At 36.2% G+C, this 15,864-nt stretch overlaps 1 protein-coding gene across 1 annotated transcript in view; it reads left to right on the forward strand.

Annotated features, from left to right (window-relative positions):
- The window catches only part of LOC121414483 (solute carrier family 22 member 13-like), a 32,792-nt gene extending 17,537 nt beyond the window's left edge, over positions 1–15,255 (forward strand). The window contains exon 11 of the mRNA XM_041607678.1: positions 14,338–15,255. Within this exon, the coding sequence (XP_041463612.1) occupies positions 14,338–14,389 (52 nt within the window). The 3' untranslated portion in view covers positions 14,390–15,255. The remainder of the gene's footprint in view (positions 1–14,337) is intronic.
- The last annotated feature ends 609 nt before the right edge of the window (positions 15,256–15,864 follow it).

Here is a 15,864-nt window from a genome sequence, read left to right on the forward strand (position 1 = left end):
AACAAACACAGTGTGTACCACAGTGTGTGACACAGTGTGTACCACAGTGTGTAACACAGTGTGTACCACAGTGTGTTCACAGCGTGTACCACATGTGTTTAATATATGATTTTGGGACGTGTGGTAACACTGTGTTTACAACACTGTGTAACACAGTGTTGCCACACAGTCGCCACACAGTCCGAAACACATATTAAAAACACTGTGTACCACACATTTATAACCACATAGTCCTTTACACTGTGGCATTCACCACATAGTCCACCACACTATGACATACACCACATAGTACACCACACTATGACATCAACCACATAGTCCACCACACTATGACATATACCACACAGTCCACCACACTATGACATATACCACAGAGTCCACCACACTATGACATGCACCACATAGTCCACCACACTATGACATATACCACATAGTCCCCCACACTATGACATACACCACATAGTCCACCACACTATGACATATACCACATAGTCCACCACACTATGACATATACCACATAGTCCACCACACTATGACATATACCACAGAGTCCACCACACTATGACATACACCACATAGTCCCCCACACTATGACATACACCACATAGTCCCCCACACTAAGGTGCTCATCTTACTGTGATGTCTACCACACAGTCCACCACACGGACATTGACTACACAGTCCACCACACTGTGGTATGCATGTGCCACTAGCTCATTTACCACATGCAGTCCACTACATACCCATGCAGCACATACCATGTAGACCACTGCAACACAGGCCAACTGGAACGAAGCATAGTGTCCCGCAATCTTGACCACAAAAGTATACCATCATTGCCAATTAGTGCTGATCTCAATAAGAGTGGAAGCTGACAATAGTGTCACCAATTCAAATCAAATTTTAGAATATATCTTTCATCATTTTGCATACCCAGTTGTAAAAAAAAATCAACACTAAAAACTTCCATCCTCCTGATCACAACATAATTGATTTGAGAATTTGTCTGTTGTCACTGGCTGTAGGTACTTGGGTGGTTGTATCATGGTAGACATTGTGCTTTGGTCCCAATCTGAAGAGTAGGGAGAGCAATCCACAAGACACAAGAAAATATAATTAGAAATAAAAAATGAAAAAATTCATTTTGTTCAGTTTAATAAACAGTAATATAATAAAAGCAACATGAAAATAACTGGGTCATAAATACAAGCACTGTGAATACAAACATGAATTTTTCTCCTCGATTTTCACAAGTAAACATACGTTGTGGAATGAAATTGTTTGGGAAAACACGCCTGGTATGAAATATTTCTTAAATGTAAACATATTAACGGGGTACTCCAGGCTGACATAATACAATTTTAACAAATAAAGTAAAATGAGACAAATAAAATACTGCAAATTTCATCAAAATCTGACAAGGATGACAAAGTCATTACATTTTTAACTTTTGCATTACTAGGGCAAAACAGTGCTATGCATGTCTTCATGAATATGCAATGAGCAAGCTGATGATATCCCCACGTAATCTTTTGTATTTTATTTCAAAAAATTATATTTAGTCAAATTTTGTCACCAGATACAATAAAAAAATTGGATTGACAACTGATTTAGTTTGTAAGAAAATCATTGTGCCAACTTATTTTGTTACAAGGGAGACATGTCGTGTACACATGTAGGAAAATATGAAATGATCATGATTTTATTAAATAAAATAAGAAAAAGGAAGGTGGGGACATGACATCATTAGTCAACCTATTGCACATTCATGATGACTTGCATATGACTATTTTCACAAAATATTGCTAAGCTTGAAATTCTATAACTTCGCTATTTGCTATCAGATTTTCAGCTTTTTGCTCGGTGGATTTCACTATATTTATTTTGATATGATTATTTTCAGCCTGGAGTACCCCTTTAAAGTATCTAACATTTATGAGTTTATATTCTGACAAATTTATCTTTGAGGTTGTTCTTTCATTCAAATGCAAGTATCTTCATTCGAAACAAGACTTGCAAGGTTACAAGTGATGAAAACACCGAACTAAAATAACCTGTTTAACCTTAAAAGAAAAGGTTACTTGAAAAAAAAAACAAGTGGAACGCCTCTGACAGTCTCGCCTGTGTCACGCAATTCAATATAGCAACAATGCTGACTTTGAATAAAAAAACAGTGATACTTGTTTACCCTAATGTTCAAGTTTACTTTCAAAGTTATGAAGACATTTCTAAAATTATTACCAACATAGTCAAAGTTCTTTGACGCTAAATGACATTTGACCTTAATCATTTGACTAAAAACTAGTGCAAGACTATCAATGATACTTGATTACCCTTATATCCAAGTTTCATGACATTTAAAAAAATATCTCGAGCATGGTCACAGTTCATTGACCCTAAGTGACCTTTGACCTTAATCATGTGACCTAAAACTCATGCAAGATGATAAGTGAAACTTAAATACTCATGTCCAATTTTCCTGAACTAGGTCGATAAAATTCCGAAGTTAAAGGGGAATCCAACCTTGGCCATTAAATGTTGTGTTGGGAAGGAGAAAAATAAATTAAACAGAATGGTGAAAATTTTGAAGAAATCGGACAAGCAATAAGAAAGTTATAGCTGCTTAAAAATTGAGATCACTAATAATATGTAAATTCCAAATTTGGCAACTGGGTAAGTAAATTATGACAAGGGGCAAGGACAACTTTCCCATAGGCCATGTACTTTATTATCAGGGATTTGTGGTTTTCTCCTAAATACCCTCTTGCCTGGGGCAGTAATCTAAATATAACCCAGGTGGTATATTGTTAATGTCCTCATAAAAGAAAAATATAATTTGAAATATAACTTTTGGGAAAAATGACATTTTAGTCATAATATGCAGTGGAGTACATGAAAGAGTAGTCCTTGCCTTACATCACAATGACATCCCATATGCGGCCAATTTGAAGTCTCCATGAGTATAGTGATTACCAATATTTACAACTTTAAAAAATTCATAACTTACTTGTTGTTTGTCCAATATTGTTCAGACTTTCACCTTTCAACTTGTCTTTTTCTTATAAAAACATGTTTATATTTGGGTTGGATTCCCCTTTAAGATGACATCTCAAAAACTTTGGTTAAGATTTCGATTTTGATAACCAAACATGGTCAAATTTTATTGACCATAAATGACTATTGGCCTTGACAATGTGACCTGAAACTCATTGTCAGTGGTACTTGATTACCCTTATGTTCAAGTTCATGAAATAGGATCATGATAATGACACTTAAAAAAGGATTAACAGTTCAGATTTCAGTGCTGTGACCTTTGACTTTGATCATGTGACCTAACAGGCTGACACTAATGTAAGATTATCAGCAATTTAACTTTTGTACAAGTTTCATAAAATAGGCCCTTATATTTTTAAAGTTATGACATAAAAAAATTAGACCCTAAATGACCTTGATCATGCAACCTGGACACTCATGCAAGATGGTCAGTGATACTTCGTTACACTTATGTCCAAGTTTCATGAACTAGGTCCATATACTTCCTAAGTTATGACGACATTTCAAAAACTTAACCTTGGTTAAGATTTCAATGTTGACGACTACGCCGCCGTAGTCGGAAAAGCAACGCCTACACATGTAGTAAAGCAAATCCCTACCATCACAGAGAGTTGTGAAATTTCGAAACAGGAACAAGTAACCAACATTTATTTTTCAAAAATAAGAACACTTTGCATATATTTTGCCTTTTCACACTTATAGACAAATATCAGAAAAATATGAACAAGAGTCAAGAAATGTCCACAAATCTCTTGCATGAAGTGCATATACTAGCGTCCATATAGCTGCATATAAGTATTCCTTTGTATTAGTTGGAACTTGGAAACAGTATCAAACGGAAGGTACATGGCAAGAAAATGATTTGTCATAGTATAAATATAAAAATATATCAATCTGAGTTTGATGAATAGCACAAGGTGATAAAGCAGGAGTTGGAATGTCATGATAAATTTTGAAAGCACACACTATAATAAACCTGAGTTGGCTGTATTAGCAGACATGTCATAATACATGAAAGACATTTTCGTGTAATATATACCCATGATCAGAATAAAATGGGTTTTTTAATGACTTGTATGAGGCAGTATTAAGGCTTATTTCCAAACAAAAAAAAAGGTATCACACTTAAACCTGCTTTTCTGCACGTCTTCGAGATGAACAGACATCTTTCAGCTTCTGGCCCATGCGTGCACGTACTTGGCCCCTGGAAATGCAGGGAAATTTGCTTGTTGTGTGTGCTGAATATAAGAAAATGAAAGGACACAAAAACTGGCTCAAAGTCTCAAACTTTTATCAAAGACTCTACATCATTTATAAATATTAATTAAAGCCAAGTCAAGTTCCGTCTGTTTGTGACTGTTGGTTACTCAGCTGCAGTGGAGTATCTAAGAGTCACAAACATAACAAAAAACCATGCATACCCATGAAACAGGATTATAATATTAGGGGCAGATAAGTTAAAGCTAAAAAAATCAAGATTTCAGGCTCCGTAATCTTATTTCTATAGTCCTACTTGATTGTAAATATCTTATGAAATGACAAGGAAGTGACTTAAAGGAAATTAAGTTCTTAAACTGGTTGATTGTCTAAGCCTATGACTCTGTGAATTTCTAATTTCTTTGGTCCGCTGTTCTGGAAGAAATTGTACTGGTGACAGGCAGCATCGTTGTAAAATGTAAAATGACAAGACATTTGTGAAGATCAATCACTTACTTAAAACATTAAAATGTTTTCTATGGTTACGTAGATTCAAATCAAAGTCGGTGTCCTTTTCCTCCTTTTTCTGTTCGTTTGTTATTGTTTCCACATCAAAAACTTATTTTCACGGTAGATTACCATTTGGAGAGACTGTGCTATTCTACCTGTAGTACATGTAGTTTCTCTTTCAGGGAGATTCACCCTAACCCTCCGCCTTGAAATTATTGACAAGCTTGGTAATATGAGAAATTACAGAGCATCTTCCTATTAACAGTAATTGTGATATTCTGAATTCATTTGTAGATTCACGCAGAGACAATCATTCTTGGCAAAATACACAAGAAAATGTAAAAGCTATCAAAGGGGAAGTTCACCCTGATGAATAATTTGTTGTAATAAGAAGCAAAAAAAAATTGAGAAATATATCAGTGAAGGTTTGATAAATATCATTAAAGAACAGAGATTTTTTAAAATATGATTTTATGACATCACAGACGATATGAATTGCCCAAAATGCCATTTTTTCAAAAATTGAAAGTGATTTCTTTATTTTTGCGGTGGATATATCATCAGACACATCATTTCATAGCCCCTTCTACTAGAATTTACCATAACGCAAATCTGTGTGTGAGACAGTGTTATTTGTGAATGTTGATATGCCAGGGCTAGCAATGGAAATTCATCCGTTTAGAGTGCCAATATCCTACAATGATATACCAAGAAAGTCAGAAAAAAACTTTAACATTTAAAAAATCACCAATTTAATGAAAAAGCATGTCCGGAAAACATAACTCTCATCTCATATAGATGTATGTCCTGAAAGAGCATCTACTCCATCATAATTTCAGATACCATTTTTATGTGGTATATGTTTAACCTTCGATAATTAAGAGGTATTCTTTGTTGTGATGTAAAATTCTATTTGCACCAAAAGCATGAATGCAATGCTCTGGAGAAGATACTCTTTCTGGACATATGAGAATTTTGTTTTCTGGTCATGATTTTTCATTTAATTGGCCACAGAATCTTGCCGTAAATTTTTTCATGGTTCCGCTGGTCTTCAGTCTTTTTCTTCTTTAGAAGCTCTGCCATAGCAGATGTCAGCTTTCCCAACCTGCAACCAAAAATGGAAATAAAATATGAACACATATGGAATATGTTAAGAATTTTTAAAATTAAGATTTAATTTAGCCCCCCCCCCCCCCCGTTCAACATTTTTCAAGACCATTCAGCTGCGATTTTTTGGGGTAACCGCGCCGCGCCACTCACATTTAAGTCTCGCATATCTTCTGAGTTCAAATTTGCGACACCTGGGTACGCGGTCATGTGCAAATCAATGCAATTCTGTATCTAGACTAGGAATCCAGACAAAATTCATAAGTGTATCATTATTTTTAGTTTTTCTAATGAATTTTCTTTTATTGAAGTAGTACCACCAATACTTTCCAATTCCATCAATTTTTTTTCAAGTAGAAATTTAAGAGCAATTTTTTTAATCACCACTGGCAGTGATATCAAGTTATGTAGAAGTCATTTTTTTTTTGCAAATCACAGAATAAAGTCTGGCCTGCTTCAGGTAAACACTTATCACTTTGGACTAAATTTCCTGGCTAGTATGCTTCAAAATTTCCTGATCCATGCACGTCTTAAAAATTTAAGTTGAATGTAAAGTTTCAACGTACCCTCTTTCTCACATCTTTTTTTGAGGTTGAAGCCTCATCCTCCATGTCCTCATCTGTGGCATCAGACTCATCCATAGCCTCATCTACTCTGGTTGCGGTGTTTAGGAACTCCTTCTCTTTCTTTAGTACATCAGCTTTTTTTCTGTAAGGGACAGGCACATTAAGGACAGACATAAATAATCAGAGTAATTTCAAAGAGCCATTTATGAAATGCATTGTAAAAATGGAGTTTTAGCATTATTAGATTTATTACTACAGAGTACAGACAAGTTATCAAATCAGAATTCAGACACCAGTTTTTAAGTTATAGACGTAAATAATTTTATTCTGTACACACAAACTATTTTGAGTTGTAGACATATTTTTCAGTTGATCTAAATAACATAATTATTATTTAAAAACTAGTAAGAATCTTTCACATCATTAAATTTGCCCCCAAATTTGTTAATTAGCCGATGTAATGCTAATCCAGTCTAGCCAGGAGGCTTCTAGAGAGTAAAATCATTTACTAACGTAACTTATTCTCATACGAAGCCAGGGCTTCTATTGTATACATGTGCATGTAGGCAGCCAAAACCTGAAACTTTTGCCCCCGAGATTTCTACTTTCTCTCTAAAAGATCTAGCCCTAAATCATGTACCTGGGATACAACTTCATTTCCGACATTTCTATGCTATGGATTTTATTTTTAGACAAGAATTCATTAAAAAAATGACAAAAATATCATGAAAAGAAGAGACTTGCCCAATGTTTACATCGCCATCTTGTTTTCTATTATTCTTCACCCACGATACGGACGCTTGAGTCGCGTAACGTGGGTGAGAGTAGCCAGGCGGCTTCTAGAGAGTAAAAATCATTTACTAACGTAAGGTTACTCTCATACGAAGCCAGGTCTTCCTTCTCATAGACGCGTGCGTCGAGTAACGTTGGCGAAGAACAATAGGAAGTAAGATGCGGCGTAAACATCGGGCAAGTCTCTTCCGTCTTTTCACAATATTTCTCTCATTTTTTTGATGAATTCTTGTTAAAAAATAACGAGATCGTAGAAATGTCGGAAATGAAGTTTTTTCAATATACGTGATTTAGGGCTAGATCTTTTCTATTAAGGAAAGTAGAAATCTCGGGGGTGAAAGTTTCAGGGTTTGGCTTCCGTCGTGTGGGTCAATGAGAAGGAAGACCTGGCTCCGGATGAGAGTAACCTTACGTTAGTAACTGATTTTTACTCTCTAGAACTAGAAGCCGCCTGGCTAGGTGAGAGTAAGGCCGTGTTTATGCTTCCACTTTTCAAGCCAGAATCAATGTGATTAGTCCTAAACACGGTTGCGTCCATGCTTACTTTCACTTAAACGCTGTTTCAAAACGCCGATCGTAAACTCACAAAAAGGTGCGTTTGTAAACGTCGTTTGACCAGAATCAGGCTTTCTGGGGAAGTATAAACAGAACCACGATCGTAAACATGTTTAAATGACGTCATTTGGTACATGCTTCCGGTGAGATGAAAATCTGCGGGCAGATACAGTCGTATTGCTCCTTGTTATCTCTACGTAAAAACAACAATCGGAAAAAAAAAACTTTCGAAAAAAAGGCACGCCCAATTTGACCTCGCTTTACAAGATCATGATTTGCTCCGAAAAGTTAAGCATAAACAGCACTCCCAGAACTACGTTTACGATCGGCGTTTTGAATCGACGTTTGAAATCGCTGATTCTGTCCTCGCAATGGAAGCATAAACACACCCTATGTTGTTGTTGTTGTTCGCTTGGGTTTTTAGGCGCGTGTCATTCAGATATGAATATTTACGCCTAAGATACGTTAGTATTAGTCTTGAGGACGCAATGATGATGATTTTTTTATCATATACTTCTTCATCATTGACGTCTTGACACTCTCCATAGTGTCTTAAGCGAAGGACTAAAACAAAGATGGATTCCCCTAGAAAATCCATCTTTTTAAACCAAAATCACAAGAATTCTATTAATTCTTACACCTTCCTACGCCTAATGCGTAGGAAGGTTTTAAATATTATTATATAAAAATATAAAAATGAAGATTTCTTACCTAACTGATGCCGCGTAGACCCCCCCCCCCTTCCACATGTAAACAACGGAAATACAATAGCGTCGACCCTTGAGCCGCTTATGTATGACGTACTTCCGGAAAGCAATCCCGTCTTAACGAACAATTTAGAGATAAAAATTCTTATCTAACAAATATTAAAATTTATTTTTTGATTATAAATAATTCATATTAATATATATAAATTATTTATGATCACGAAATAAATTTTAATATTTGTTGAATAAGAATTTTTATCTCTAATTTCTATCTCTAAATTTTATATTTTTATATAATAATATTTAACACCTTCCTACGCATTAGGCGTAGGAAGGTGTAAGAATGAATAGAATTAATAGAATTCTTGTGATTTTGGTTTAAAAAGATGGATTTTCTAGGGAAATCCATCTTTGTTTTGGTCCTTCGTTTAAGACACTATGGAGAGAGTGTCAAGACGTCAATGATGAAGAAGTATATGACATATCTAAAAAAAAATCATCATCATTGCTTCCTCAAGACTACGTTAGTATAGGCCTAGTATTAGTAAATGATTTTTTACTCTTTAGAAGCCTCCTGGCTAGTAGAAAAGATGGAAAGAGCTTACGGCCGTGTTTACGTCGCCATCTTGATTTCTTTGTCTTTCGCTTGGAGACAGCACGCAAATCGCGCGATTCGTTTTTTTATGAATTCTTCTTTAAAAATGAAATCAATATCGCAGAAATGTTACACCCGGTAATCTACTTTACTTGGAAAATAAGTTGAACCCCATGACAGGTAGGCCTACATGTTTTAGGGCTAGATTTAGAGGGAAAGTAGAAATCTCGGGGGCGAAAGTTTCAGGTTTTGTACCAGTGGCAGTACCGTACGTGGGTGAATATAGCTCGTGATCCCAGGCGTCAGTGGGGAGTTACCCTACGACTACGTAGAGTACTGTGTAGAGCTAAATTCATAGTAACCCAGGCTAGGGAACCCCCGCCCGCGTAGCGGGCGGGCGGGAGTTCCCTGGATTAAAATCATGACTTTCAGTTTTAGACGCCTCCAGAGTCCAGGCTAGTCATGCTAGTCGAGCACCACATAGCCTATAGTATAGATCTATATACATACGGTTCGACAATTACCCCTGGACAAAGGGAGAGCATAAATAATTACATATTAGGTACAAATCAGGATATAATAATGTATATTTACCACTGGCCACTAACACCTTGGCCTTCCACATCCCAGCCAATGTTTCGGCCGTTTCTCTACGGGGTTCCGGACTCCACCAGGCCCTCAACTCAAGTTCGGGTCCACCAAGTTGACCAACATCATTTTTGTTACAAAATCGCTAGAAGTAACAGTTCCTTGTTTCCACCCAGTGTTCTAAAACCCACATGGTTGATATCCTTATCAATTCAAGAAGATTAAGACAAAGTCCAGTAAGATCAGATTCTAACGGGCGTAAATATTGGATGAAGTGATAAACTGTAACGGGCGTCGGTGAGCTTTGAATTTGAAACGCACATGTACTCTAGCGATAGCATGCCTCGCCGAAAATAGATTTCCGAGGCCGAGATTTACCGAAGAGTTCCGGATATCTAGTATAGATCTATAACTCTATTAAACGTTAGCCTTTACTGATAGTTTATCCATTGCGATGATGATCTTAAAAGAAAATAAAAAAAATCATCAAATATCAAATTACCGGCAAAATTTCAGTGTAAATTATAAACTAAATGGAGATTGTATTGGGAATAGTGCATCAAACAATTTTTCAAGTTTAGTACTCCTCCCTGCTCCCCCCCCCTGACGAGCTTGAAGACCCTTTTTTGCTTGTTAATTTTTTTTCGGGTACGATTGAAGAACTTACTGTGGTAACACTGTGTTTGTTACCCAACTATGTGGGCAATTATGTGATTAACAATGTGATCTGAAGTCTAACACTGTGAATACATAGTTTACACATAGTCAACTATGTGAACACACTGTGGTAACACTGTGTTTGTTACCCAACTATGTGAGCAATTATGTGATAACTATGTGATCTGAAGTCTAACACTGTGTCCACATAGTTTACACATAGTCAACAATGTGAACACACTGTGGTAACACTGTGTTTGTTGCCAAACTATGTGGGCAATTATGATTAACTATGTGATCTGAAGTCTCACACTGTGACCACATAGTTTACACATAGTCAACTATGTGAACACACTGTGGTAACACTGTGTTTGTTACCCAACTATGTGGGCAATTGTGTGATTAACTATGTGATCTGAAGTCTAACACTGTGACCACATAGTTTACACATAGTCAACTATGTGAACACACTGTGGTAACACTGTGTTTGTTACCCAACTAAGTGGGCAATTATGTGATTAACTATGTGATCTGAAGTCTCACACTGTGACAACACTGTGACCACATAGTTAACACATAGTTTACACATAGTCAACTATGTGAACACACTGTGGTAACACTGTGTTTGTTCCATAAGGGATAGTAACCTCGTTAATCTCATTTCCAATTCAAAATAACCGTAGCAATGATAAGGAATAATGGATTCAAAATCATACTTTAAGCATTACAAATTCCGTTTCGGATTTGAATCGCACAGCAGATAACAAGATGTCTGTATGACGTCACTACGATTATGCATGTCCCTTTAACAACAGAAAGTCTCGTATTCATAGCAATATTCAGAACTTTGATCATACAGATTTTTCAGATCGGAATATTTGTAATAAATGAAATATTTGTTTTAATCAACCGATTGCACGAAAGGGTCTTTCCAAGGACCGTCTTTCATGTCGCCCATCTTTTATGATGCGCTGTATATGTATTGGGGATATTTCTGAAATGTAAGATAAACAAATAAAATTTGTTAGCTAGCATTCAAATCAATTTGTATACAATTTCATGATATATCACCTCATTTTATAAACAAAGATTTTGTTTACTATAACGGATTAATAAAAAATGTTTGCAGTTAATTTATTTTAAAATGCGTTTCACATGGCGCATCATAATAAATGGGCGTCACGAAAGACGGTTCTTGCAAAGACTCTTTTGTGCAATCGGCCCCTGCATTCAATCTTAAAGTAAATTGAGATAATTGTGTTGATAATTATGTCAAAATATTCTTGTCAATTGTCATGTTTGTCCCATATTGGATTTCGTAATGACGGTTATGCCTTGGATCATTTGGTATTTGATCGTATGGAATGAACAAACATCACCAAAAAAAAAGAACCGACAAAGTAACATTTTTTCGTTTTCATTTATTGGTTTCTGCAACACTTTTTCATAAACACATTAACAAAGAAAATACAACAATAATATACATATAACTGACAAGCAAAGCATAGAAGAAAAAGAAAATTGCATTTTCTATTAAAACATATCGGTTATTAGAAGGTACAGGGGTTGCGACTATAAGATAAGCTTGACTGCGTGGCAACCCCACAAGTGGTTTAAAAGCTTTTCCTCTGTTCTGTCAAAAAAAGTAATAACATGTCCATCTATATAGCGCAGTTGCTATGTTCATATACCCAACTGCGCTTTGATGATACTTGGTATCATAATCAGCCCGGTCGTAGGTAAGCCGCCATATCTGCGCTATTATTGCGCCATAGAATTCCTACCCGATACCAATTCACCTCACGTAGGTCGATTTCAGCACAACGTGGGTAAATGTCTTGCCGAAGGAAAACACGTCATGGCTAGAATTCGAACCCACGTCCCTCTGATATAAACACGAGAATCGTAACCACTAGACCATATCATGACGCCTCCACCTGGAGGCAACAACATGTGTAGGATTTGGAATTCTTTTTTTGATCAGATGGCAGATGTTGCTTCTGATATCCCATTATGATAATTTCGTAAATTAGGTGTTCAAAAATTCTTTTAAAACAGTCGTCGAGAGAGGGCGGTAGATAATACTCGATCTTCAAAGAGAATCGACGGTTTCAATTGAGAGAGAGAAAAAATGTGTTGGCTAATAAGTAATAAACTGCTTTCACACCAAGGTGCAATCGCTGGGTACGGTTGCAGCGACCGAAATCATGATGTGAAAGCATTTCATTGCACTCTGCGACCGATCGTTTTGGTAAAAAAAAACAATCGGTCGCTGAGTACGGTCGGAGAGGTACTTCAGTGACCGATCGAAATCCCTATTCATCCTTCGTGATGTTGATAAGATAAGATTTTATTCACTCTATCGACCCCCTCTATGGGTATGAGAGTACAACATAAAAAGAACATGTAACAAATTACTTAACAAATTGTATGCGATCAGTTATAACTTCATATCAATATAATATAACACATTATAATATATTATAATATATTTACACAAGAAAATGAATTGGTCGTATTACTATAACCTATACCACTTCGAGTACGAAATGAACTAGAAGTAGAAGTACTATATGAGTAAATAATTCATTCTTCTTTCTTTAATTTGTGACAAAATTCTAACATAAAGAGGTAAGGAAATTCAACATATTTTGTAAGGACGCCCGATTTTTTGGTATTAAAAAGCTTTTCCATGACAGGGGGGGGGGGGGGTTGGGGCACTTCCATTGACGAGTGGATACCAGGCAAGACCAAAGAATCGCGTAAAAGGGATCTCTACTTCTAGATTTGGCACGTTACGTACGTAACGTAATAAGGGTTTTAAAGATATTTATTTAGGAAAGCTACGTGTGTAGGCGGTCAAATTTTAAACAGTTGGCTGTTTGAGGCAAAAGGAATGTCAAACTATAAAAAGACTAATATTCTTTACAAAGGATGTACTTTATGCCACAACACTACGTTTTTAGAGTCCGATTTGAGCGTGGTATGGGAGGTTTCAGTGGTACTAAACCCAATGTAAGTAAAGGTAAAGCCAACGTCCGTGATTTAACAATTGAAATATTGATGTACTTGTTTAGGGGGTCAATTCAGGGAATACTTGTGGAGAGTATCGTTTTGTCTCCAATACTTGTTGCGAGTAGGGGTTTCACACGCCAATACCTATAAGGGGTGCATTTTCAGAATCTTGAAAATACTTGTTTAGGGTGCTTTTCGAAACCCCATGGTCGCATCTGGTATCCAATGGTCAATGGAAGTTCCCCCCCCCCCCCCGCGGTTCCATGACAAATGTTCTGTTTCTAAACCCTTTTTCGTTTTCGGATTAATGAACTTCGAGGTAGTGGCAATTTGCGTGTTTCGGAATACGAACTTTTGCAATGACGAACCTTTGGAATTACGAAATGATGAAACGAAGATACACAAGCCTTTGAGGGGATTGCCAAATGTATTTCAAAGGAAAACAATACAAAGGAAAAAAAATATTACAAATGTGATCAGATACAATCAAACATGAAATAAAAGCGGCGTAACTAAGTAAAATATAGAAAGTAATGCTATGGATTTGTTTAGTTCGAAAATGATGTCTTGGCCAAAAATAGGCAGCGGACACAACCACTTTCTACTCAAATAAGACTGTCGAAAAAAAACCTAATCGGCTAACAATTTGATAATTCGTAGTTCGTATAACGAGGAATTCAAAACATATCATGGCAACAACATCTGTAACAATAAATCAAATAACATACAATCAGAAAATAAGAACGAAAAATTTCTACTGACACTATACATGCTGTATGAGGCTATGCCCCTGGCAAGATATTTTCACTTAATGAGCGCTGGATTTGCCAACAAGAGCTGAAGCCGGCATGATAATGCTTGTAATATAGATTTGCTGTGAATTCTCTTGAAAAGTACTAGTACATGTATGAATCCAATTATTGTTATCATTATTATTTAGATATAATATATACATTATATACTTCTTTTTCTCCCAATTGTTAATTTTTTTCAGAAAGATGAGGGAGATTTTCCCCAGCATGGAAAAGTTGCCAGCAAAAGTGTGAACAGCTTCAACTTGGAACATCTTGGAATAGGTTTCTCTTCACGAAAATGATTAAAACGATTACACAGTTACATTACACTGCTTTACGCAACTAAATTCCTGAACTTTGATTGGCTATGGAGACAGGATCATTACAATTTTTATACAAAACGTGGCTCCAGAGATTTAGCACACATACCGTCGGTGGTCATCCGAACCGTCGTATTAGTCAATTCTGGTAAAAAAAAAATTGAGATACTTGCAGAAAATGAAAGTATAAGTCTTACTCCATTCATAACTAATTTTTTATGCAGCAATTTATTTTATTTTTTGAGATATAAGAGAATTTTCATGGCGATGCCATACAATTTTTTTTTCAATAAAATGCGCAATCCCATTGGGAAACGTGTACTGTAACAGAGCGATATCAATGCGCGCGGGTCAACCAAACCGTCGTATCGGCACTGGGCACTGCATTGACTTTGCACGTGAAAAGCGATATGACGTTTTGACTAACCGCGCGCATTGAAATCGTGGTCAGTAAAAACATCGTATCGTGCTTTCCCTATGAGGTTTTGTACAGGGAAAATATAAGCCGCTCAAACCGAAATTACAAGCATGTAGCTATTTTGCCACCATCTATTTTCTCAGATTCTTACTTTGTGTTAGAATAAAGATACCAACGTGAAGCAATTTTCTTGGTCTTTCCAATCATGTATTTTCAAGCAATGATTATGTTGAAAGGCTAGGGAACTAAGTGAGAAAGCTATGGTAAACTTTGAAGTCGATTTTTCTCAGAAAAAGGTGAGCACCGTCGTATGAGTGATACGACGGTTCGGATGACCGCCGAATCCGGAACGAATCGTGTTTTTTCTGGTGGAGTTGTTTTTCGAAGACAAAAAAATTCAATTTCCAAATAAAATCCAAAATTAAAAATATTTCAGTTGTTTCAATGCCATGTATTTCAAAGAGGCGGATCTAGAATTGAGCAAGATGGGGGGGGGGGGGTGCTGTACAAAAATAATGTCAAAGGTAACCAACACGGAAAACCTTGCAAAACAATGACAGGTAAAACAAAGGGAAGTCTGTTGGTCTTATGAAGGAGAGGGGCAGGACAAGACCCTGTCAGAACCCTGTATCAGCCCTTAGTTTTTATGTGTACAATATTTAATGCATCATTTACATTGATAACTTGGGTCTGTAGGGTGACCCAGAGGTAAAACACTTCAGCGATAATCTTCACCTTTTATAAGACTAAAGATTCATGTAATCGTTTCAATGAATGTGGAGCAACTCGAATCTACAATATCATGTGTCGATCCTATTAACAGTTATCATACATTTCATTTACAAAACACAGCTTTGGATATGATTATTTGGACATACCGTATTTACAGTTTATCATATAGTCCATTTACAAAATACGAGGGTAACAAAAAAATGATGTTGGTAAAGTTGACAACAAAAATTTGAAGAAACAGTAGGTTAAAAAAATCC

Source organism: Lytechinus variegatus, chromosome 4 (genome assembly GCF_018143015.1).
Source record: "Lytechinus variegatus isolate NC3 chromosome 4, Lvar_3.0, whole genome shotgun sequence".
Lineage (NCBI taxonomy): Eukaryota > Metazoa > Echinodermata > Echinoidea > Temnopleuroida > Toxopneustidae > Lytechinus > Lytechinus variegatus.